General features: G+C 38.7%; 1 protein-coding gene across 1 annotated transcript in view; it reads left to right on the top strand.

The window, feature by feature from the left end:
• The window catches only part of gabrr2a (gamma-aminobutyric acid type A receptor subunit rho2a), a 40,644-nt gene that overhangs the window by 2,051 nt on the left and 14,588 nt on the right, over nucleotides 1-24,005 (top strand). Inside the window, exons 2-4 of the mRNA XM_028000101.1 lie at nucleotides 2,377-2,483; nucleotides 17,158-17,225; nucleotides 17,786-18,009. Coding sequence (XP_027855902.1) covers nucleotides 2,377-2,483; nucleotides 17,158-17,225; nucleotides 17,786-18,009 — 399 coding nt within the window. The remainder of the gene's footprint in view (nucleotides 1-2,376; nucleotides 2,484-17,157; nucleotides 17,226-17,785; nucleotides 18,010-24,005) is intronic.

Here is a 24,005-nt window from a genome sequence, read left to right as displayed (position 1 = left end):
CATGCTTTGTGTGGGACTGCACTACAGTCACACAATTAAGTTCAGACATCAATTAGGCCTCACTACAAATGTCTCCGAATGATCTTTAAAAGATAAATGGGTCCAATTTATGTCCAGAAATATGCAGTCAAATAAATTTAATGCAACCCAACATGAGCAAATAAAATTTTATTTGCTACAATCCAAATCTATCTCTGTTATTTTACAGTGCTGCAAAAGTCAGTTTATAAAGCCAGCTGGTATAGAGTTATCTATAAAAATAAGCCCATTTATTTACATAAAGAAGCCTGCAATCTATCCAAAGTTATTGTTTCTGTTTATCATGAACCAGATCCAAATCCTGAGGTCGCAGGTGATAGATTCATCAGTTTGAGTTGCAGTTCATGTTCAGATTCTGTTATTTCTAACTTATTGAGCTCTAAAAATCAGCAGAATATTTTGTTCCAGTAATAATTGCATGGATAAGATGGATTATCGACAGCTGAGCGTGAACAAATGGAACCGGATGGAAGCAAACATTTCTCTAAATAAATACTCTGCTTCTTATTCGTTTCATGCCTCCCAGCAGCAGGGTTCACAGGTTTAATCTGCAGAATCTCATTACGGTTTTATTTCACAGTATAATGAATGCTATTCAAACACATTTCTTCCAGATCTTTCACATACCAGTGTGAAAAGTTAATAAGAATATAAAATAAGTGCAGAATTGGATTATCTCGACAATAGTAAAGCATTTTCAACAGTTAGCAGGCAGCAAGGTGAGGCTCTGGATGCCTCATAGCAACAGAAAGTTCTAGATGGTGTGAGGATTTTTACTAGAAATATAACAGTTTAGGGACACTAATGAATCTTTGAGCTCCCCTCCCTTTCCTCTTTCTTCTGTTCCAAGAGTCAGCAAATTGGCATTAAATGTGACCTATTATGCTACATTGAACATGTTAGAATAAGTTTATAGTCTCTACAAAACAGGCTCATTCAATATTTTGCACAAAACCACAAAATAATAAGATTTTATTCTAATCAGTTCTGCCTATTTTGGCCACACCCCCTACCTCCAACTCAACGTCTACACTTGCACTTCAAAAAAGCTGCAAACAGATGCACAATTATACAACCGTACATCTTTGAAAAGGAGAAGTAGAGCCTCCTGCACAACCAACAAGAATGTAGCAAATGGTTTGTGGATGGTAAGTCAACAACAAAACACATCCAGCGGTAAAACCAGCAGACCAAATGTGCTGGAACTCATCTCAGGTTGCTAGGTGACAGGCTGGGCTCAGCTGGGGTTGCTAGGTAACGGTGCAGTGCCCATGGAAAGTGAGCCATTTTGAAATGGCTCGTTTTTCAGATACCAAAAACCTATTGCCAGAAAACAGCTGGGTGTTTTTTTAAAAAAGTGTTTTGCCTGTTTTTAGAAGTAGTAAAAATCCAAATGGAAGAACAATCATGTGCAAAATGTAAATTTTGCATCATATGTCCCTTTTTGTTCTCCTATGATGAACATCCGGAGAAACGGAATGGAGGAGGAAGCGCTTGGGTTGATTTTAGAAGCTGTAGAGATCCAAATGGAGGTTCAAAAACGTGCAAAGTGTGAAGTTTGTGAAATAAGGCTCCTTTAAGGTCTTAACAAAATGCTTACATTTTATATTTTGATTAGATTCTCTTCTGAAAAAAATTCAAAATCTGACCAAATCTCATATTTTGATCCCGAATGTGGGATCAATTCCCATATTCTGAAGGGATTCCAGACCCCAAACAAACTGTTCAAATGCATCTAATCATGTTTGAAGTAAAGACTTTATTGATTACATGTGAAGGTTAAAAATGTATTTGTAATAAAATAAGAAAAACATTTCAGGTAGTTTTTTCTTAACTTGGATATCACAGCGCATGTGTAAAAGATAAATGGTAATTTAACTCATTTCATCTCTCTCTTTCGTCATTTATTTCTGAAGAACTCATCAGAGTCGATGTTTTTCCTGAAATACTTCGAAGCCTTGATGTTTTAATCTGGTTGCTTCAACTGTTTGAGGAATATTTGGTTGTTTTCTGTTTTTTAGGAAAACCAGCAGCTTTGGCAGAGGTTCTGGTTTCATGCTGATAAATTATCTGCTGACTGAATGTGAAATGTGCAAAAGTAACCTTATTTATGATGAAATGCAGTGTAAAGCTGCTGTAATTTTACTGTGGAGTACTTCACCCTGTTGGAGATCAGACTTCCTGTGATCATGAGCGGGAGATTCATCCTGAGAGGAAACAATTTGTGGTTTTGGTTGTGATGAGCGCAGCTGCAGTAGCAGCAGCCTTTTTCTTTTCATCTGTTATTCTCCGTAGTTGTTTCTTTATCTCTTTGACTCTGATGTTTTCTTCCTCCAGCTCTCTGCCAAAGAAACCTCCAGATGTGACCAAGTCCAGAAAAACCAAGACGGAGCATCTTCTCAAAGTAGATGATCATGATTTCACCATGAGGCCGGCGTTTGGAGGTAAGGGAGAGGTGTTAGATGGGACGCCTATCGTTAAGAAGATCATAGAAGATTACCTAAAAGGTTTGGTAGATCCATTGTTGGTGTGAAATACCAGATTAAACAGACATTGTTGACTCAAACGGAAGGTGAGACTTTATAGAGAGACTATCAACCAACCAAACAGGCTGAGAAACATCAACATAGAACAGAGAGGTTCAATAAAATCTGCACAGAATAAAAAACACAAGTTGCTGTAATCTGAAGAAAACATAATGTTGAGAGCAAACCTTTGTGAAGTCAAAACCACAAAGTACAATATTTTGTTTAGGATCTTATTTATTAAAGTAACAAAACATAAAACAAAATGTTTACCCTCCAGAGGTCTTAGAGCGACGGTCAGAAGGAGTTCAGAAAATGCCACGTCTTGGGGTCATTGGGGCAACAGTCTGTGGTTTTTGTCAAAATTCATGCATTCATCTGTTTGATGTGTGATGGCACAATATAGACTCTGTTCAGGTTGTTTGAGTTGTATATTAGTTAAAAGGAATGAAAATATGTAGCACTGAATATGTCATTATTATAACTCTGACAGGATTTTTTGACACCGACAGTCAAAATGACAGACTACAAAAAAGTTTAGCACAACCTCTGATTTGAGATCTATAAAAAATACTCAAATAGCAGAATTTTGCGTGAATAATTAGGAGTTTTGATCCACAAAAATAATGGTGAATCTCTAAATACGGAACTGCGAATAGATGTTTAAAAAAATCTAAATAATTTTATTGTGCAATGGCATTTATCCCCTCAAGATCAATGCTTTGTAGAGTCACCTGTTACCTCAGCTACATCTTAAAGTGATTTGGGGCTAGTCCAGAGACTGCCAAAGAGATTTCTGCATTTTCTTCAGTGGAAAAGAGATGAAGCTATAAGATTAGATGGAGTTTTAATCATCTCATTGCAACTCCGGCTGTGCAATTGGGGTCATCATTCTGCTTGAAGATAAACCTCCACACTCATTTGTGATTCGCTGCCTCGTCCCTACTTTGAGGTTCCAGACAGTCCAGACGAAAGTTTCGGTGTTCACAGGAGCAGCACAGAGCAAAGCTGATTCAACTTGTTGAACACAAAAGCACAGCAAAAACTGAGGCTGAACCAATCCGACTAAATCCCAGCTACGCCAAAGACCAAATTGAATATATAACTCCTGCAACTACAATGCTCAGGGCATGTTTACCGTAGGAGAGAATTTGGGTGCTGATCCAGTCCGGAGTTCTGGCTGGTAGGAAGAGGAAACAGACGTGTCAAGACTCTGAATAAGTCAGTGTTTTGAGCAGAGAAACATTTATTCACCAAACTATATCGGGAGACATCGACCCCGTGGTTCTGACCGGTTTGACCCTCTACTTAGATACTATTGACTGCTCTCAGCAGGAAATCTCCACGGTTTCTGATGGTTCTGACCCGAAATGACCCGTTCTCAGCCTCTCAGATTACGTCTGCTGCTCCGACCTTTTCCCTGATGCTAATCCTCCATCTGCCTGCGCTGCTGCAGCTGATGTCAGTTTTTATGTTCGGCTCTGATGATCCGAATCACATCCAAGCTGGTCCGCAATCAAACGGCGACGGTCCCATCACTCACATAGAAACAAAGTAAATGTCTTATTTCCGGCTCGCAACAGGACTTTAAGCTCTTATTTCTGTCCTGTTCTGAGTAAAATGCCCAGTAAGACAAATGAATTATCCAGTAGAAAAGAATTGTGGACTATATTTAAATCAGATATTTGCATAAAATGTGTAAAAATATACATAACATTTTTATTTCTGTCTTTTTTTCTATCTATCAGACCAAACTTTTCCTGTTTTGGGTCGGATCGCTAAAAGTCAAAATAACGAGAGCGACCTTTCTTCAGAGTTACGTAACTTTCTACTAATGGCAGAATTTTACATGCACCAAAGTTTTTATGCATTTAAATAATTTGATAAAGAATGAGTGATGATCTCATGGCTTTATAAGTTTCATATTTTGAGTTTCTGGTTATCTACAACATCTGAATAAACTGTAGAAACACCGATTGATATATTTCAAGGCTGAACATAAAACACAGTTTTATTAACGTGTGACATTGAATAGAACATCTGCGCAGAAATAGTTCACCAAAGGTCTTTGAGCTCAGCTTGGGTTGCTAGGAGACGGGTGGAATTCCTCTGGGGTTGCTAGGTAACGGGCTGGGTTTCACTGGGGTTACTAAGTGAGAGGTAGGGCCTGCTAATTTGTGACGCTACATTCGAGAAATTTTTAAAACAGCTAATTTTTCAGACACCAAAAATTATAAACTTATTTATTAACACCCAGCCAAAAAATGGCTGTGTTTTTTTGTTTTTTAAGTGCTTTGCCTGTTTTTAGAAGCAGGAAAAACCCAAATGGAAGTACAAACATGTGCAAAATGTCTTCAAAAGTTTGGCGCTGATGTCCATCTGGAGAAAAAAAGACCATGCCAGTTGTCAAGTGTTTTGTGCTTTAGAAACACTAAACAAAACAAATGGCAACATGAAGAAAGAACTTACTGCAGAAATACTCAATATTCACGTTATGGAATAATTTGCATTAATCTCACTTAATTCTTTTGGTTTAGTGATGACAACTTACTTTTTTAAAATGTTGAATTAACTTAAAAGTTGCAAATTTTAACTTAAAGAAACTTTAAGTGCTGCTGTGGTGGTGCAGCGGTAAAGCAGAACCCACATCAGGAGGCCTTAGTCCTGAAAGTAACCGTTGCAAGTTTGATTCCCGTCCTTTGCAACATGTCTGCCCCTTCTTTCTTTACCCACTTTTCTGTCTAACTGCTGTCAAATAAAGGTTGCCTGAGACAAAAAAAACCCTCCATAAAATATCTTTTATTACTTTACTTCTTTATTTGAAGTAAACTAAATGATTTCAGTAAGACTGACTTAAATTTGTCAAGTTAAACAAAAATACAAAAATAAAGTACGTTGGATAAACTGAATTGAATTACTTGTTACCAAATGAAGCATAAATTCTTTTCTTTTTTTCAGTGTACCAAATATTAAAGGAAATTTGTGTAAACTTCTGATTTTGAACCAGTTATGGCCTTTCGCAAACATCTACAAATTTAGTATTATTTGGTATTCTTAGCTGACTAGACTGTAAGTGTTATATAAAAGTAAAAGCATACAAATACATAAAAATATATTTAAACAGCTCCATGAAAGGAAAAATATAAAGTCTTAATTTGACTCTATGCCCGTTAAGCCTTCAGCTGCCTCAGAGAAGACCAGCATGAAGTGGCTTTTAAATTGGGTCAGAACCTGTGGTGACCTGCAGGTATCAATAAACCAGAACCTGATGTTAAGTGGCCCGCGGGTCCTCTTTTTCCAGAACCTGTGATATGGTGGCTGCTTTGATGTTCCCACGTTGCGCTGCTCCTCCTGGTCTTTCCCCCTCTCCCTTCGGTGTTGTTGTTGTTATCACCAGGAAAACAGACTCCGAGACTCTTTTCCAGCTGACAGTGTCACTAACCTTGATCCGTTCCTCCTTTTAACTCCAGTTTCAGACGCTTTCAGAACGTCCCACTGGTTTTGTTCTGAGTGTGATCTGAAGATGCGTCACACACTCCAGTTTAATCTGCGCTTCTTTAGGTTTTAAAGGGCTGAGTTGGATCTAAACATAGTTCATCAGCGAGGAACTTCAGAGGACTTGCTCAGAGTTTTCAACTAAGAAGTTGGTGCTTTTCGTCAGTCTGTGGAGAAATCAAAGGAGACTTGTTGGGTCTGCTCAGAGGTAAAACTTTGGACTCTGAGATACTCCCACATGTCGGACAAGCAAAGAGTGGTCACCTTTCTGAAGTTTGTAAACCTTGATGGTGAAGGCGACCTACTCATCAGTGATACAGATACTTCAAAGCATAAAAATTGTGGTCAGAGAGGAAATGGGCTTATAAATAACTTCATTAGAGTCCATCAGAAGACCCAAGCCTTCACATCTGCATTAAGAAATGGCTTTTAAAGAATCAGTCCTGCATTTCTTACACTTTAAAAAAGTTAAAACCCAGCATATCACCAGAAAAGTTCTTTTTTATGATCAATTTGTTCGAGTCAGACTAAACGCCGAAGCAAAAACGAAGGTGGGGCTTTAATGGGAAGGTGTGGGTGACAAAAGGAGAAGGGTGACCTTCATGTACGAACTGTAGAACTGATTTCTTAGAATGTGTTCACACCAGCCCTGTTTAGTCCACTTTAGTCAAACTATAGTTTGTTTGTTTAGAAAGTCTGGCTCGTTTGGGGAGGTGTGAATGCGCAATCAATCTCTGATGTGGACTAAAAGAGTGAAATCTGGTCCACCTGTAAACCTAAGTCTCAGTTTGATTAACGTGAACTGTAGCGCAGTTTGAGTGTATATGTGGATTCAAGCGGAGTGGAGACCACTTCAGAAGGAGGAACTAAAACAGTACAGCAGGGCATTCTGGGTAAACCTAACCAAAACAAACGAGTGAGACTAGCACTAGAGAAAAAAATGAGTTGCGGTCTTTTGCCAAAGACAAAAGAGAAATTCTACAACTGCTAAACTCTGACAGTACTGCCTTTTGTTTACATTTTATAAAGAAGGAAGTAGCGCATGTTTTTGTCGTTTCCTTCAGTGGTTTTTGGTGCAGCGCCACCACAGGCGAGGAGGGAAGCTGTTTTTGAAAGGGTTGGAAAATATAACAAGTGTTGCGAGTTTGCTCCCCAACTGAACCAAATCCACCAGACCATCAGGTGTAAAAACACCCTTAATCTGAACAGACTGTAAATCAGATGTTTGATTCTCAGCAGATTCAAGATGTTAAAAACGTTCTAGACTCTTACAAATTGCCTGCTAACAGACTTATTATTTTATTATATTGAATTATTTTTGTAAATCTCTGACCTCTGAATAATTTGAAGAGTTGAACTCTCCAGTCTACACACAGCATATGGCTTTTCACATTGTAGTAACATGTCCCATTATGCAACCAAAGAGATAATCCTCATCATCTCTGCATGAAAACTCAGGACTGTTGCACATGTACTATGTAGGTGGACACACAGACATATTTAACAAGCTCAGACTGAGTCGCTGTTGGAGGTTGCATGTGGGGTGTATTACTGCTCTTAATCCTGGGTAAAATAACACATTAAGCTTGTTGTTAATCCGAGCTGAAAGGAACCAGATGAAAGCCCCTCAGCTACGTCTCACCGTGTCTGTCCACTTCCCAACTTGTTTTCTGCTAAGTGACTGCAGAGTTTCGGATGTGTGCTGCTCAGTGTCGAGGATTTACTGCAGGTCAGAGGTGGATTCATGTCTCCTATTAGTTTAATGGATCCATCTATCATCATACGATATTTATCCATCATCCATCGGGTGCATGCATGCCCATCGCCTATGAATTCATTCATTTCCACCCATCCATTATATATCCAACCATTGTTAAATGTCTTTTAGTCATCTGCCCAGGGCCTGCCCAAGGCATAAGCAAACTAAGCAGTCGCTTAGGGCCCCTGGGCCACTATGGGGCCCACTCAGTGGAGGTGTTTTATTTTTTTTAGTAATAATTTCTATGTCATTATAGTATCAAAAGCACAATTTCACTATGAAGTGATTTGTTTTTACAGTAATATATATTTGATAATGTATGTAGAAATTAGTTGATCTTCATGGTTGGCTCTGTATATTTCTGAGGTATTTTTGGCTTCAAAACGCCGTGTTTGATAACGTTTGATAACAATAATTAAAACTTCTCAATGTTTGACATTGTCTAGCAAAATGTTTTTACTTCAGGCTACACAGCTGCTACATCGATGAGCTACTCTATGCTGTAGGTGGGGATTTGTTATTTACTGCATAATCATTTTGTGACTAAAACAAACATTATTTTTACATCAACTTCTAAGTTATGTGAAACTTCTGTTAAAATCATTTGAGGGCACAGAATCAGTACCGGTACTGGTCCACATTCTCAGGGCAGAAAGACTCACCTGGTACAAATAAAATGTGTAGCTATTGGAGTAACGCTTAAGAGAAATTACTTTTATCAAAGAATGTCATGTATATGTGTGCAGGGCTGCACCGATTGCAGTTTTCTGGTTACCAATCTTTAAAATGCCTGACCTGCCGATTTTGATTTTGGCTGATATGAATTATTTTGTCTGAAATGTCGCTAAATACAGCAAGAAAGTCACTGAGTTGGCAACAGTGGGGTGAATATTGTTAACTGTAAACTTCAGACCTGACCTGGTGGGCCGGTCTGCAGAGCAGAAGAGGACAGAGGCCGATTTTTAAACCTTTGGTGACGAAGATGAGATTAGGGGATAAGATGGGGATAGCATGTAAGTATCAGCCGATCACGATCCCCCAAAATTAAGGAAATCAGCGCCCAGAAATCAACTGGTCGATAAATCAATTGGCCAATAAATGTATCCTATATTATACACGTACATAATGTAAACAGCACTGCCAGAGATGCAATAAGTTTATAGCAGGTGTGTGAATGATCTAATGATCGGACTGCTGATTGCAGCCAGTCCACATTGTTAGCAGAACTAAACAGGGTTTACAAAATATATATTTACAGGAAGCCATTTTTCACCTGGTTGCACATGTTTAGTTTATTGTTGAATAAAAATATGTTGAAGTAGTTCTACTCTTACTTGAGTACAATTGTACCCAGCTTTGTCTCTGTGTGACAGGCTAACCAAATGCTGATTTAGCACTCTGATGACCAATATTGTCATATTATTGGCAATAATATGGTGCAGAGGAAGCGCTAATAACTAGTGCTTCCTCTGCTGCCTTGTTTTCCTTCTCCTAAATTTTTGGGTTTGAATCTAATAATCAGACGTTAACGCCTGTACTTGCTTGCTATTCATTGTTGGACTCTGGATTTTTTATTCTGCTGCTGCAAAAAACTGTGCAGTCTGACATTTGTTAAATCTTAGATCATACAATATGTCACTGTTAATATTTTATGATATTGAGCTTGCACTGTGTGACACATAGTGACATGTCCTTCTGGTATTGTGTTTTCTTCCTGGTGTTGAAGAAGAAGTTTTTGGTGCAGTAGGATTATTCTGCAAAGTTTTACTCCTACTCTGCCATATTCTTATTCTTGTTAAAAATTAAAGCAGCGCAATTATTGTTTGTGTTGTATAAGCAGCTTGATATTCAAGATTGGAGGATGCATGTAAGAACTTTTCCAGATATCAACTTTTTGTTTGATTTCGCAGCATTTTATTGACTTGAGCCCATAGTATTTCGGAGCAAGAGAAGCTGAGAATGTGAAACACAAATCATGTATTTAAAGCAGATAATTTCAAAACATATCCTATAAAATGGAAAGTCCTCATGGAAAGTGTCATACCCCTTTCATAAGAAAGAAATTGATGACTCAAAGGTGCTTCAGGAGTTTTATCCTGATTAAATAAAGGTTGATAATGTTTTCTGGTGACAGTTATTTGGAGAAATGTGAATATTGATGCCCATGCTTATCAGAGCAACAATGCTTGTCCTCCTTTTCTCTTGACAAATCACCAATGAACTCACATCGGAGTTGGAAACTTTGCTGCGTCTGATTTAAGTGAAACTCTGCACATAACTTCAACACTCTTTGAAACCTTCAGCAGCGTTCTCGTCTGCTTTGAGCTTCTTTACTTCCACACTTTCCTTTTTTTAACTAACAGCTTTGGAAAAATTGAAGAGCCCACAGCACTGAACCCCACTGAAAACCTCCTGCAGTTATCCCACCAAATATTTTTGAACTCTTCTTGAGTTAAAACATTAGTATTGTTGTTTCTGTATGAATATGAATTTGTTTTCTTTGCATTATTTGAGGTCTGAAAGCACTGCATCATTTTCTTTGCTTTGACCATTTCTCATTTTCTGTAAATAAATACAAGATTTTTGCTTGGAATTTCAGTGACATGTTGTCAGTAGTTCAGAGAATAAAAGAACAATGTTCATGTTACTCAAACATATAAGTTTAAAGAGTAAAATCTGAGAAACTGATCCTTTTAAGTGGTCTCTTAATTTTTTCCAGAGCTGTATATCCAGATTTCAGACATGGGCATGACATTGCCAGTCCAAATCGAAAAGAAAACCTTAGAAAAATGTTGATATTCATTAATTGAGTCTGGATCTAGTAGTTAGTATTGGTCATCTGGTGATATATGTAGACAGGTTTTTATAGATTCTGCAACCCTTCCCAGGATGAAAGAGCGATTTTTGTTTATGCCACAAACACCTGAAGGGGATTTGAACCGATGCAAACTATTTGCTCAGCTCAGTTTTCTGATAAGACATTAACATACATCTCCTGCAAGAGTGACCAGCTGCTTCATCGTTATCTGGGGAGCTTGAAGTCAGCCATGGCTCTAGCTGAGCTGTCCCACATCAGTAATCACATTCGCTAATGGAAAGGTGTTCACACCGTGTGTTTTTACGGAGAGAAGCAAGGGGAGGCTGTCTGCCGAGGAGACTGCTGAGAATGAATAATGAGCTGCTGTGTTTCACTTAAAAAAAACGTCCAGAAAGGAGGACAGCGTGACTATCGATGGCTGCAGTCATGTCGTTACGTAATGCTGCTGCTTTTCTGTCTAACCAGGCAGTTTGAGATGAGCTCAGCAGGGAACTTTACCAGAAATAAAAAGCTGTTAATCCTACAAGTTTGGATTAGAAGTTACTGGAGTTAAGGGTTAAAATGGCCTCCATCATGAGAGCTTACATCAACAATCATTTGTTTTGCTGTTTTCAATTCAGTTTTTGTGTTACGGTCTCACAGTTCCAAGTAGGAGAATTATTCCGAAGGTGAAATTCTGTTTTGGAAAGTTGGAGGTTTCCTAAAACATAATGATATCTGCAGGTTCTTTACTCTTCTCTCTGAATGTTTCTAATTAAATCCTGCCCAGCCTCTGGACCTAAACATGTTGCTGCAGCGTTGGCATAGAAAGCTTTTTGAAGGCAAAACTTTGAAAACAAAACCATTTCTTTAAAAACACTTCATCAAACCAGCAGGACACCCTGGTGTTTCACTAAATGAAGCACTTCTTTTATAAAAAGAACAACATAATTAGCCGTCACAAAGACAGACATTGTTCTTATAAATTAACGTCAACTCAAACCATTTTGACATGACCTAAAACGGATTATTCATGCTTGAAAACTATCCAATGTGTCTGAATTAAGACTATTTTGATCAAAATTCCTCCACAATATTAATTCACTGGGTGTTTTCTATTTACATTAAAAGTTATTTGGTGATCTAAAGCATTGAATTGTGACAGAAGAGGCAAATACTTATACTAAAGTCAAGGAAAATATTCAGCAGACATTTAAATAAACAACAAAACTCTACAACATTCAATAATCTTACAACAACTGCAAGAAAAATAAATAAAAAACTGCTTATGTTTTTTCCTAAATTTTCTGAATTTCTGCCAAGTTGTTTTTTTGGTAATGTTATCAGAGAGACCAGAAGAATGTTATTTGGGAAAGAAAGGATAGTTGACAGCATTATTGACTTCAAATTCAGTCAAAAAGGCCGACACGAAATGTATTCTGAAATAAACAGTTATAAATACTAATTAAGGTCAAAACCTTCAATATGAAGTGTAAAATCAGTGGTGAATGGAGGATTAATGTGAATATATTGTAATGTGCAAGTAAAAAAAATCTAGAAAGCAAAAGGTGGCAGCAAACCTGTGGAGAGCAGAACCAAGAACCAAGTTAGTCGGCAATCAGGGTTTAAAAAAGGCTTTGTGTCCCGTATCAGTAATCAGTGTTGTGTTTGAAAGGTAAATGTTCAGCCTAGCCACCAGGGTCCTGCAGCGGTAGAAACCATTAACATTATGGGGGAAATCATGCCCAGAATTGCTCCCTCATCTTCCCAAGTGGATATTAGCAGCTGTGTAAAAATTTGTGATATAATCAGCTGCTGATTACTGAGCTGGAGGCAGAAACCGGGATATTTTTCTTCTGGTGATGTTGACAGAATATCCAGTCGACTTTCGGCACTGTGTTTGTCCTGAGATTTATCTGAACTCTCATTTGAGCCAGCCTTAGCATCTCCCTGTTATCCATCCATCCATCCATCTTCTTCCGCTTATCCGAGGTCGGGTCGCGGGGGTAGCAGCTTCAGAAGGGAGGCCCAGACTTCCCTCTCCCCAGCCACTTCTTCCAGCTCCTCCGGGGGAATCCCGAGGCGTTCCCAGGCCAGCCGAGAGACATAGTCCCTCCAGCGTGTCCTGGGTCTTCCCCGGGGCCTCCTCCCGGTGGGACGTGCCCGGAACACCTCACCAGGGAGGCGTCCAGGAGGCATCCTGACCAGATGCCCAAGCCACCTCAACTGGCTCCTCTCGATGTGAAGGAGCAGCGGCTCTACTCTGAGTCCCTCCCGGATGACTGAGCTTCTCACCCTATCTCTAAGGGAGAGCCCAGCCACCCTACGGAGAAAACCCATTTCGGCCGCTTGTATCCGCGATCTCGTTCTTTCGGTCATGACCCAAAGCTCATGACCATAGATGAGGGTGGGAACGTAGATCGACCGGTAAATCGAGAGCTTCGCTTTTTGGCTCAGCTCTCTCTTCACCACGACGGACCGGTACAACGCCCGCTTAACGGCAGACGCTGCACCAATCCGCCTGTCAACCTCCCGCTCCCTTCTTCCCCCATTCGTGAACAAGATCCCGAGATACTTAAACTCCTCCACTTGGGGCAGGACACCCCCCCTGACCCGGAGAAGGCACTCTACCCTTTTCCGGCTCAAGACCATGGCCTCGGATTTGGAGGCACTGATCCCCATCCCGGCCGCTTCACACTCGGCTGCGAACCGATCCAGCGAGAGCTGCAGATCACGATCTGATGAAGCCAAAAGGACCACATCGTCTGCAAAAAGCAGAGATGAGATCCTAAGGCCACCAAATCAGATCCCCTCAACCCCTTGGCTGCGCCTAGAAATTCTGTCGATGAAAGTGATGAACAGAATCGGTGACAAAGGGCAGCCCTGGCGGAGTCCAACTCTCACCGGAAACGAGCCCGACTTACTGCCGGCAATGCGGACCAGACTCCCTGTTATTACAAATTTAATCAGAGTTGCACAGATTTCATTTGATTAAGTTCCTCTTGTTTCTCATTCTTCACTACTTTCTCTACCTTAACTGTCTTCAACCCCTTCTATCTTTAATTATCATGCTAATATAATGATTAAAGTGTGTTTTAAACCAGGCTGTTAGCTTAGGACAACTGGAGAATCATTGTGACATTTTGCTTGCTTTAGCTAGATAAATGTGTTTCATGCTTTGCAAAAACTGTGATGCTATTTTTCTGCTGATCTCTGCTGCTGTTTTGGTCTTTAAGTTGTAGGTTTAGCTATTTGTTTAATGTCTAAATATTTGTAAAAAGAAATAAAAGTATCAGATTTTTGTGGTTGAAGGATTTCTCTTTTGTCGCTGGTAAAAGAAAACGAGCCATTTCTCCAGCTACTGCTAGACTCTTATGTTTGCTTTGGTTGTATTTACCCAGAATGCCCTGCACTATAGTCATCTTTCTGCTTTTGCAGCGGCGTCTGCTTGGCGTTCACATATGTATTCGAACCGGACCAGAGTTCACAAGATCTAGGTTTTTAGGCAGACCAGAGTTTGCCTTTTTGGTCCACAGCAGAGTTTGGTTACGCATTCACACCTCCCTAACAAAACTAGAGTTCAATTAAAGCGAACCTAACAGGGCGTGAATTTACGCTTATATTTTTGTCCATCTGATCATCTTATGCCACTTTCTTTGTTGACTTTCTGTTCAGTACGTCACCCCTCTCGATCATATGAACCTGCGTCTCTCTCCTGGTTCTACATTTAGATTCCCGTCTTGTCCTCACAAGCTGGCAGAATTTCAAACCATCACAATGGCAAATCAACAGATTTACCCCATTTCAGATTTCCTAACCTCCAGCAAACCTATTTTGAGGTTTTAAAACCTCATTTTAACCCCTTTCTTAACTGCAAAAAGCAATAAAAATGGGTAACATTGGGACAGAATCTAAGGAGCTGTGCTGTGAACAAAAACATTTCAACGTTTCTGTAATAAAAGTTGAGGCGTTTATTAGATCTGCGTCACAGACCGATCCTCTAACAGTTTATTCTCTACGCTCCGGCCACCCTATCACAGATTCTCTGTTTTTCTGCTTTTAGTATTTATTCAGAAACACTCAGCGGAGCCATCAGTCACACTCACTGTGGGATTGCTGCCACTGAGCATTTTCTAATCTCTTAGTATTCATAAAAAGGTTAGAGGGCCATGAATGCATCACTGAAATGCACAAATTCCCTCCTATTTTTATCTGCCGTTCGAGGCTCATTTTAGAGATGATGCGAGGGAATGCGAGACAGCTGCAGCTCCAGCCTGAACTCTGTGAAGATTTAATTACATTATCGAGTCAAACTCTGAATGTCAAATGAAACAATCATACTGTCATTGATCACTCCAGTTCAGATTGAAATGGTTAACAGTGAGAGTAATGACTTGAGGGGAAGAGCTAATGGCAGACAGCAGAGCTCTTCAGTGAGGCTGTAAAACACTTCATCTAATCAGCCTTGTCTTTCCCCTCCTGTTTGTGGAGCTGAAACAGTTTTTCTCGGTGATGGATGTTGACGGGTCTTTCTCATCCAGAAACAGTCTGCTTTGCAGAGACCGTCAGCTTCAGCCGGTGTGGCTGATCGCAGCTCTGCCAGGCGGCATGCCAGGCCCAGCGGCTGCAGATTTAAGCTGGAGGCGGTTCGTTCTGTTTACAGCTCAGATTAGCACCAATCTGTTCCACCATCCCACAGCTGTCACCCCGCAAACTCCAGAGCAGACAGAAAAATGAGACTGGGACCCAGAAACTGGCGGTAGCACCACATCCAGCCTGTCTGAGCGAGATTTACGTTCTGAAAGCAGTTGAGCGCTAATCAGACTGAATGTTTCTCTTTGTTTGAAGGACTGGCCTTTTTACACTCATTGTTCGTTTCGTAATCTATTGTTTCAGATACATGAGGATTTCTGAAGCCTGCTGTGACTGATGCTCTGAGGCTTTCTAGATAAAATGTTCTGGAAAGCTTGAGTAAGAGAATAAACCACCTAAAACACATGTCTGTACTGATTACCCTGCTTTTCTCCAGTGTTTTATAATCCCAGAGTCTGTTATAAGAGGCAATATAAGATGTCTGAGGATCATCACAACTCTTAAATGTGTCCGACAATGTTTAGGAGGCGATTACCCCGCTTCACCGTAATCGCCTCCTACTGTCAGCCTTGTAGTCTAAAAACATTCTCATCCAACTTCGCACAACATTATTCTTGTCGGATTTAAACAGAAAGAAACACAGGAGTTGTCTTTTAGTGTTTTTCTGAGACCTGGATCTTAGTTGCTGCTTCCTCACCAGAGAGCCAAATTCATTGGTAGATTTTCATTGTTTTGTTTGTTTATCTAAATTGCCTTCCAGTTCCAGTGTTAAATGTTTATCAGAATTAAAATTTATTGATCCTTGAGAGTGTGTTCTGGTATTTTTATGCCATTATTACCATTATATTACTTGAAAATGGTCTCAAAACTACAATATTATCATTTATCTGAGTAACTTCTGGAACAATTTATTGTCCAGCAACATTTGTTATCATGACAGGCCTAGATGACTTGATTGGGGGAATTTTTCTGCCATAATTCGAGAGCACACATTTTCAGTCTGAAAGCAGGATTTCATGTGTTTTGTTCTGAAAACTTTTAATGCTTGAACTCAAAATTCTTCTGGTCTCTTTCAAATATTCACTGTGCTTTCTCAAACCTGTCTACTCACGCTCAAAACGTGTCTCTGCTCGCTTGTGAATCATTTTGTGCTTGGATTGGAGAAGTACCATTGCCTGGCAATCTCTCAGCCAATAGAGTGAAAGTATTCTACCTGGTGCGTTTGCTTCCTTCTAGTGGGTGTGCCTGTGGGGCTACTATCATTCAATTGGCTGAGGTTGGCAGGCGACGGTACTTTTTCGTCCCAAGCGCAAGCACAAAATGAGCAGAGAGGTTTGCGAGTGGAGATTTGATCCGAGCAGAGACAAGTTTTGAACATGAGGAGAAAGGTTTGAGAAAGCACAGTGAATATTTGAAAGAGAGAAAAAGTTTGGAGTACAAGCAGAAAGACATAAAGTCTTGCTTTGAAACTAAAAATGTAAGAACAAGTATTAAAACACATGAAATCCTGCTTTCAAATTGAAAATGTGTGTTCTCAAATTATGGCAGCAAAACTCCCCCATAGACTTGGAGAGAATATGACGTGGTGGGAATAGTACAGTCATAGTAACTTGACAAAGTGTTCTTGGGTAGGACTAAGCTCTGAACCTCAAGCTGCAAATGGGCTAATGTGACTCGTAGTGTCAAAGAACTTGACGACAAACACTACAAAAAGTTTAGTTCATTTAATTTAAATTGTCTGAATATGCAGACTGTCTGAGAAATACTGGAGGTTTCTGTGCCTCCACCATCAATTTCAGCCTTGCAGAAATGATGCCAACTAAACGACCCTGTGCAATCACTGTAATCTGGAGCACCGGTTCTGGTGCTCACAGCGGTTTGGATCCCATCAACTCAAGTATTTTTAATTTATTTTCTTTGTTGACATTGTGACCTTTTGCCCTCTGCAGGTCCTGCGATCCCTGTTGGTGTGGACGTTCAGGTGGAGAGCTTAGACAGCATCTCTGAAGTTGACATGGTAAGAGTTGTTTTCCAGATTATTAGATATTATACAATAAATCATTTAATCGCATGACAATTGAAAAGAAACAAAATAATTTTCATTTGGTTGATTTATTTTTATTTTTCTCTTTTCTCTCTTTTTACCAAAAACTGAATGATAAAAGTCTTCAGTCTGGTGCTTTGATCCCAACTATCCCTGTTTTTGAAAGATCATTTTGCTTACAGAGACTTTATGATTCATTTTATTTGTTGTTTCTGTTGTTTTCTTTACTTATTTTGGATATTTCAAATATCTTCCAGTTCCATTGTTTGAATGTTCATTAGAATTTAAAGTTTATTGATAATTGAGAAGGTGTTCTTGCATTATTATGCCACTATTGCAATTATATTGCTAGAAAATGGTTTCAAAACAACAATATTATCGTTTATCGCAATAAGTTCTGAGACAATTTATCGTCTATTTGTGAACAGGATTGTAGAGTTTGAATAAGTTTGAATTTAAGGACAGTTTTGGTGGTAGAGCTCCACCATTGTTGCTCACGTTGGCGGTTCAACCCCACCCTGTGGTCCCACCAGGACTTCACCATGACGCTGTACCTCCGACACTACTGGAAGGACGAGCGCCTGTCGTTCTCCAGCAGCACAAACAAGAGCATGACCTTCGATGGCCGCTTGGTGAAGAAGATCTGGGTGCCGGACGTCTTCTTCGTCCACTCCAAGAGGTCCTTCATCCACGACACGACAACAGACAACATTATGCTGCGTGTTTTTCCGGACGGACATGTCCTCTACAGTTTAAGGTCAGTGATGTCTCAGTGTTTTAATTGGGAGACCAGAAAGTGGGTTTGTGGGGGAGGCGTTTTCAATCAATCAATCAATCAAATTTTATTTGAATAGCACATTTCAGCAGCAAGGCATTTCAAAGTGCTTTACATCATTACAAACACAGAATCACAATGCAACATAGAATCAATCATTAAGTAAAGTTCCATCAATAAATTTGTAATTGATTACGTTTCAAATACAATTCTAAACAGGTAGGTTTTCAGTTGAGATTTAAAAGAAGTCAGTGTTTCAGCTGTTTTACAGTTTTCTGGAAGTTTGTTCCAAATTTGTGGTGCATAGATGCTGAAAGCTGCTTCTCCTCGTTTGGTTCTGGTTCTGGGAATGCAGAGCAGACCAGAACCAGAGGACCTGAGAAGTCTGGAAGGTTGATACAACAACAGCAGATCTTTAATGTATTGTGGTGCTAAGCCGTTCAGTGATTTGTAAACTAACAACAGTATTTTAAAGTCTATTCTTTGAGCTACAGGGAGCCAGTGCAGGGACTTTAAAACTGGTGTTATGTCCTCTATCTTCCTGGTTTTAGTGAGAACGCGAGCAGTTTGCTCAAAGTTTGCAGACGTTTAGCTCCTCATAACGGGAAAGTAATTCAGACTACACAAATTTCTCTCAATGTTCACACAACAAACAACTTCTACCTTTTTTGTGGTCAAGTTTTTCTGTAGTTGATCGTGTTCATTTCTGCACAACACTGTTTTTCCATTTCCTTTAATAGTTTGCTTCATCCAGGGGCATTTAAACATTTCTTTTTCATCTAAACTGAAGATGTTTGTTTTGTGTCTATTCCTGTAATTTATTTTATTTCATTACCCCTTCACTCAGAGGCAAAACAAACTAAGGTAAATATTGCTATTAGATCTTCATTGTAAATATAAATTAACACTGAAATTCTGCAATTTGGCTGCAGAAATAAAAAAACCCTGTGTTTCTACCAAAGTGTCTTCAATTGTCCCATTCCTGGGTTTTGTTTGTGTTTAATCAATTTCCAGTGGGTTATTAACGTTCTTCTGGTCTTGTCGTATTTGGTTAATTTCTCTGTTATTGTGGTTTAGGTGTTGCTGTACTAGTTCATTTCTTTATGTTTCGTCTCTTATTTAGTTTTTGTTATGTTCCTCATACTAAAATTTATTTGTCTTAGTTCAGTGTTTATCTATCCTTTGGTTTTTGGTTTGTTTGAGCTTCTTTCCTGGTAAAAAGCTAACTGGTTTCCTTTGTTCATTATCAGATTATTTTATTCTCTGTTTTTGCAAGACCTGAAAGTTTCTTTTTGTATCTTTTGACCATTTAACACACTTCTTTACATCTGTAATCTCATTTTCTAGTTTCTTCTTTGCATATTTGATTTCTTATTGTAGTTTGTCAAACCTGTATTTAGGATTTTGTAGTTTGAATGTTTTAAAGTCACAGAGTTTATGTGACTTCTGGCTCATAAAATAACAGTAGAAGAGACTTGTTTTAATTGTCATAACATTTCTAGCACAAAAATGCTATATTTATTACATTAAATTTATTTTCTTCGGTTTCAGAAAACATTTCTAGACTCCACTGTTGTTGTTTTGATCTAAATGATCATTTTAAACTCAGTTTTGATTTTTGGTCCAGATTTAAGTTTTTCTGCATCAAACATGGCTGGTTGGATCTACAACCTCAATATGCCTTCATGACTCACAGGACCCATCAAAATCTCAGGCTGATTTTCTGAGATTGCAGAAAATTAAGGAAACTTTTTCCAATTTTAAAGCAATCATGATGCTGCTTTGCTTTTAGTCTGCACTGGCAATTTTTTTCTCCTTATTTCTGAGCTTCTCATGTGCACTCTCACCACATCCATCACGTAAGCAAGGCATGCTGCCAGAATGAAAATAAATCTTTAAAATTTTCCTGCAGAAAATTTGCTGTACGTATTTCTCCAAGAGACTGAACATGTTTTGGCTGCATGATAGTTTTCATCTGATGTAGGCGAGGTTGAAACCACAGAGACAGCTGAAAAGAGCGCAGATTTTACTCATTTAACATTCAGATTTCATGTTTTTTTTAAAAGGAAGTAAAATCAAGCTAAGCTGTTAATGTTCAGTAAGACTTTCCAGCTTCTTATTTAATCACATTTGAGGTGTTCTGGGTCTCATCTTGAGCTGTTATCAGAAGATGTTTGTGCATGAGCTGTTTCTCATTCTCAACTTTCTAAAAGAATCATTAAATAATCGGCAGATGGGAGCGAAACAAAGCAATGGTACATGATTGAAACCCACTTATTCACTGGGAACTTGTTGCAGAAGCAAACTAACATTTCTCAGAGTTCATGGAGAGCAGAAGGTTTCACTTTAATTTGAGAACTTGCTGTAACTAACATCTGCTTCCTCTTTGCATCTAAGAGCAGCTGCAGGTGTTTTTAGTGCTACACGAACCAGGACTGCAGATTAATATTCAGATTTTAATGGATGAAATCATACGGGAGATGTCACAACAAAACAGGTTGTACTTCTGTAGTTTAGAAAGTATTATAAATGAGCTGCTGTCCTGAAAGGTTTACTTGTTCCCTCTGAACGTCTGCAGCAAACAAAGCTTCTGTTTAATATTTCAGCAACATGAAACATCTGCAGACGAGGAGGCGAGTCACGTCGCGGCTCAGACGTGTTCGGAGTTATGGCTTCAGTTTCTCCTATCAGGTTTTAACAAGCTGTGGATGTTAACATTAACTCGCTCCAGCAGTGCACAGAATATGTCTGGTAATTTATATTATTAGACATGTACTGTGAAAATCATCAGAGCTGTTGTTTTAGATGGGTGAATGGTTTTATTACACATAAAAAAATAATCCTCTGAGTGGAGGAGTAGAGCTGTTTGCTTCCTCTTTGGTTTTAGGTTTTTGTTAAAGTCTGGAGGAAATGCTGCTTATATTTATTCTGGGATCTTTTGAATATACAGTATGTTCACCAGCCACTTAATTATGAGCACCTATTAAAATGTTTAAAGGAGACCTAGTATAGTTCCTTGAAGAGGTTAGGATAGGTCTGTGGGTTATACAATAAATATCCATTACTTCATTTTTGTTTTTGCAGAAAATCATTCTAAGATGAGATTTTAGTTTGCTCAGTTCTCCTTTCAGAATGAGCAGATTTTGGGTCTGTACCTTTAAATCCAAATAAGCTGCTGCTAAAACCCAAACATTTGCACTTTCATATGAAAATGGCTGCAAACGTTATACCACCATATATCTTTGAAAAGCATTAGTGAAGCCTCCTGTACAACCAACAAGAATGCAGCAAGTGGTTTTTGGATGGTAAATCAACATCAAAACCCTTGACATTTCCAGCAGCCATTGTGCAGAGCATACAGCAGTAAAGCCAACTGATCACACTTGCTAGGGCTCCACTTGGGTTGCCCGGTGACGACACAGTGCCTGTCGATAGTGACTCAGCAATCCAGAGGTTTTTGAAATGGCTCATTTTCCAGAACTTAATTGTTTCAAATACAGTTTTTAGAGTATTCTCTAAAAAGTGTGCATCTAGAGTAAACTTCTAAGAGTGCACTTTCAGAAGTGTATTTGAAACAATGCCGTGTTTGTGTCCTTTGTCTGACGTCATGTCGCATGCTTCGCCAGGGACAGATCCTGTAGTTTAAGTCTTTATTTGATGCAAACTAAATGATTTGAGTAAGACTGACTTAAATTTGTCATTTTAAACATACTTAATAAATTCAGTTTAAAAAAAACTAAATTGATTTGGATGATTTTAATATATTGAGTTGGATAAACGTAGTAAATTGAGTTGAATGAACATAAAAACTTAAGGTAGATAAACTTAATTGAATTATTGTTACCAGTTGAATCAATTCAATTAAGCTGGTTCAGCTACTTTCTTTTTACAGTGTAGGTAACAGGCGTGGCTTGGCTGGGGTTGCTAGGTAACGGCAGTGTAACGTTACTTTCTGAAGGCTTTTAAAACGATTCATTTTCCAGACTCCAAAAAATATTAATTTGTTAACAAAAAACGTCTGGGTGTTTTTTTTAAGCACTTGGACTATTTTTAGAAGCAGTTGACACCCAAACGGAAGTAGTAAAAACACATAAAATGCGATTTTTAAATATTAAAATTACTTTAACACAAATTGTAAATAAGCCAATCACGTAGCAGCGACTCCAAACATTCACAGATGACTTGCTAAAGTTCAAATTGAGCATCATAAAGGGGAAATCGGCGAGAGACTTGGAGCCTTTAATTGTTGAGCTGCTGTAGAAACTGGCAGGAGTGTTTCAGAAACAGCCGACCTGCCTAATTAGACCTCCACCGTCACCAGATATAGATCCAACAGAGCACCTTTGGGATGTGGTGGAACAGCAGCTCCCCATGATGGATGTACAGCCAACAAATCTGCAGCCACTGTTTTTATGTTAGCATGAACTGAAATCTCAGAGGTGTGTGTCAGGCATCTCATTGAACCTTTGCCACAAAGAATGAAGGAAGTTATGAAGCAAAGGTTTGTAGCTGAATATTTGGCTGGTGGGTGAAGATGATGTAGAGTTGTCATCTTAGTTAGGAAATGTTCCCCTCTGGATTCGAATGAGTGATTTGCTCATAAACATTTAAAGCCTTTAGTGGCAGCTTAGCTAATATAACAAGGCAAAGAAGTAAAAAAATCCGCCATTTGATTTAGTGATTCTGAACGAATCAATTTTTTGTGGATAGATACTCAAAACTTTCTGTGTTAACCTTGAGTACCTTGAAAGGCCTTTCAGAACACAGGTAAAATATTTCTGAGCTGCTTTGTTGACTTTTTATCAGATTACAGAAAAACTAAAACACTGCAAAAGTATTAATAACCTCAAATCATTCCAGGTTTGTTCATCTTTCAGCCACAACCTGCACTTCTATTGCGATTTCATATGACAGACCAACACAAAGTTGTGCATTTGTGAATGGGATACATGGCTTAACTTTCTTTTTTTCACACAAAAAACCTGAAAAGTGTGGCGTGTAGCTACAGCTATTGCTACAGCTGCTGGGATTTTGGTATGAGTCTACAAATTTAGCACATAATTGTCTGAAATTTTCTGTTGTTCTTTAGAAAATATTTTAAACTCAGTTAGAATGTAAGGAACAGATTCGTAATCTGATTTACGGATGGACTTTGTCTAGGCCACGAGTCTGCAACCTTTACAACCCGAAGAGCCATTTTGTCCTGAGGTCAGGCAAATAAACAGACAAAAAAAACTTTTTTAGGGTAACAACTGTCTTATAACTTTTCTTTTAACATCTTATAAATGTAGACACATATCTACAAATATCAACTTTCCTAAAATTACAACTTTTAGGACATTTGCAATTTTTAAAAACCAACCTTGTAGCTCTATTTTTAGGATTTAAAATAAAGATAGACATATTTTGCAAAAAGAGGATGGATATTTATTTATTTTTTTTTGCAGGGCAGAAATGGTGTAAAAATAAAAAAGCATATAAATTCCAAGCCCATAACAAGAAAAACAGATATATAAAATATTATTAGGTCTTTTAGTATAATTATTTGTAGAAATTCAATGGAGATGTTGCAGCAAAATAATACAAAAATGGTTAAAAACCTGCATTTGTTAATACATCTATATTTAAATATAAGCTTTTTTAAAATAATTTTTTGCCAGCGTTATTGTAGACGGTTACCAGGGGCCTCTTGGCTGCTTCTCTGACTAAAGCCTGTAAGTTTAGATTATTTGCCATAATTTGTTTTGCTGTACTCTTTCCATTTCTATGTGTTGGATTGAACCCTGATGTTCAAAGATTGGAGAATCTCTCTCTTTTTTTTAAACAGCTTTAAGCTTCTCCTCACCTTCCTGTCCGCTGTCCTTCCTGGACTTTATGATTCTGTTTCTTCACCGATGTTCTCTGACATAAAGAAAGAGAAAAGAGAAAGTCTGCTTTATAGAGCAGAGGTGAAAATGAGTGGCAGTTTCTCCACAGGA

This window comes from Xiphophorus couchianus, chromosome 19, assembly GCF_001444195.1.
Source record: "Xiphophorus couchianus chromosome 19, X_couchianus-1.0, whole genome shotgun sequence".
NCBI lineage: Eukaryota > Metazoa > Chordata > Actinopteri > Cyprinodontiformes > Poeciliidae > Xiphophorus > Xiphophorus couchianus.
This window is presented reverse-complemented; position numbering and strand designations above follow the sequence as displayed.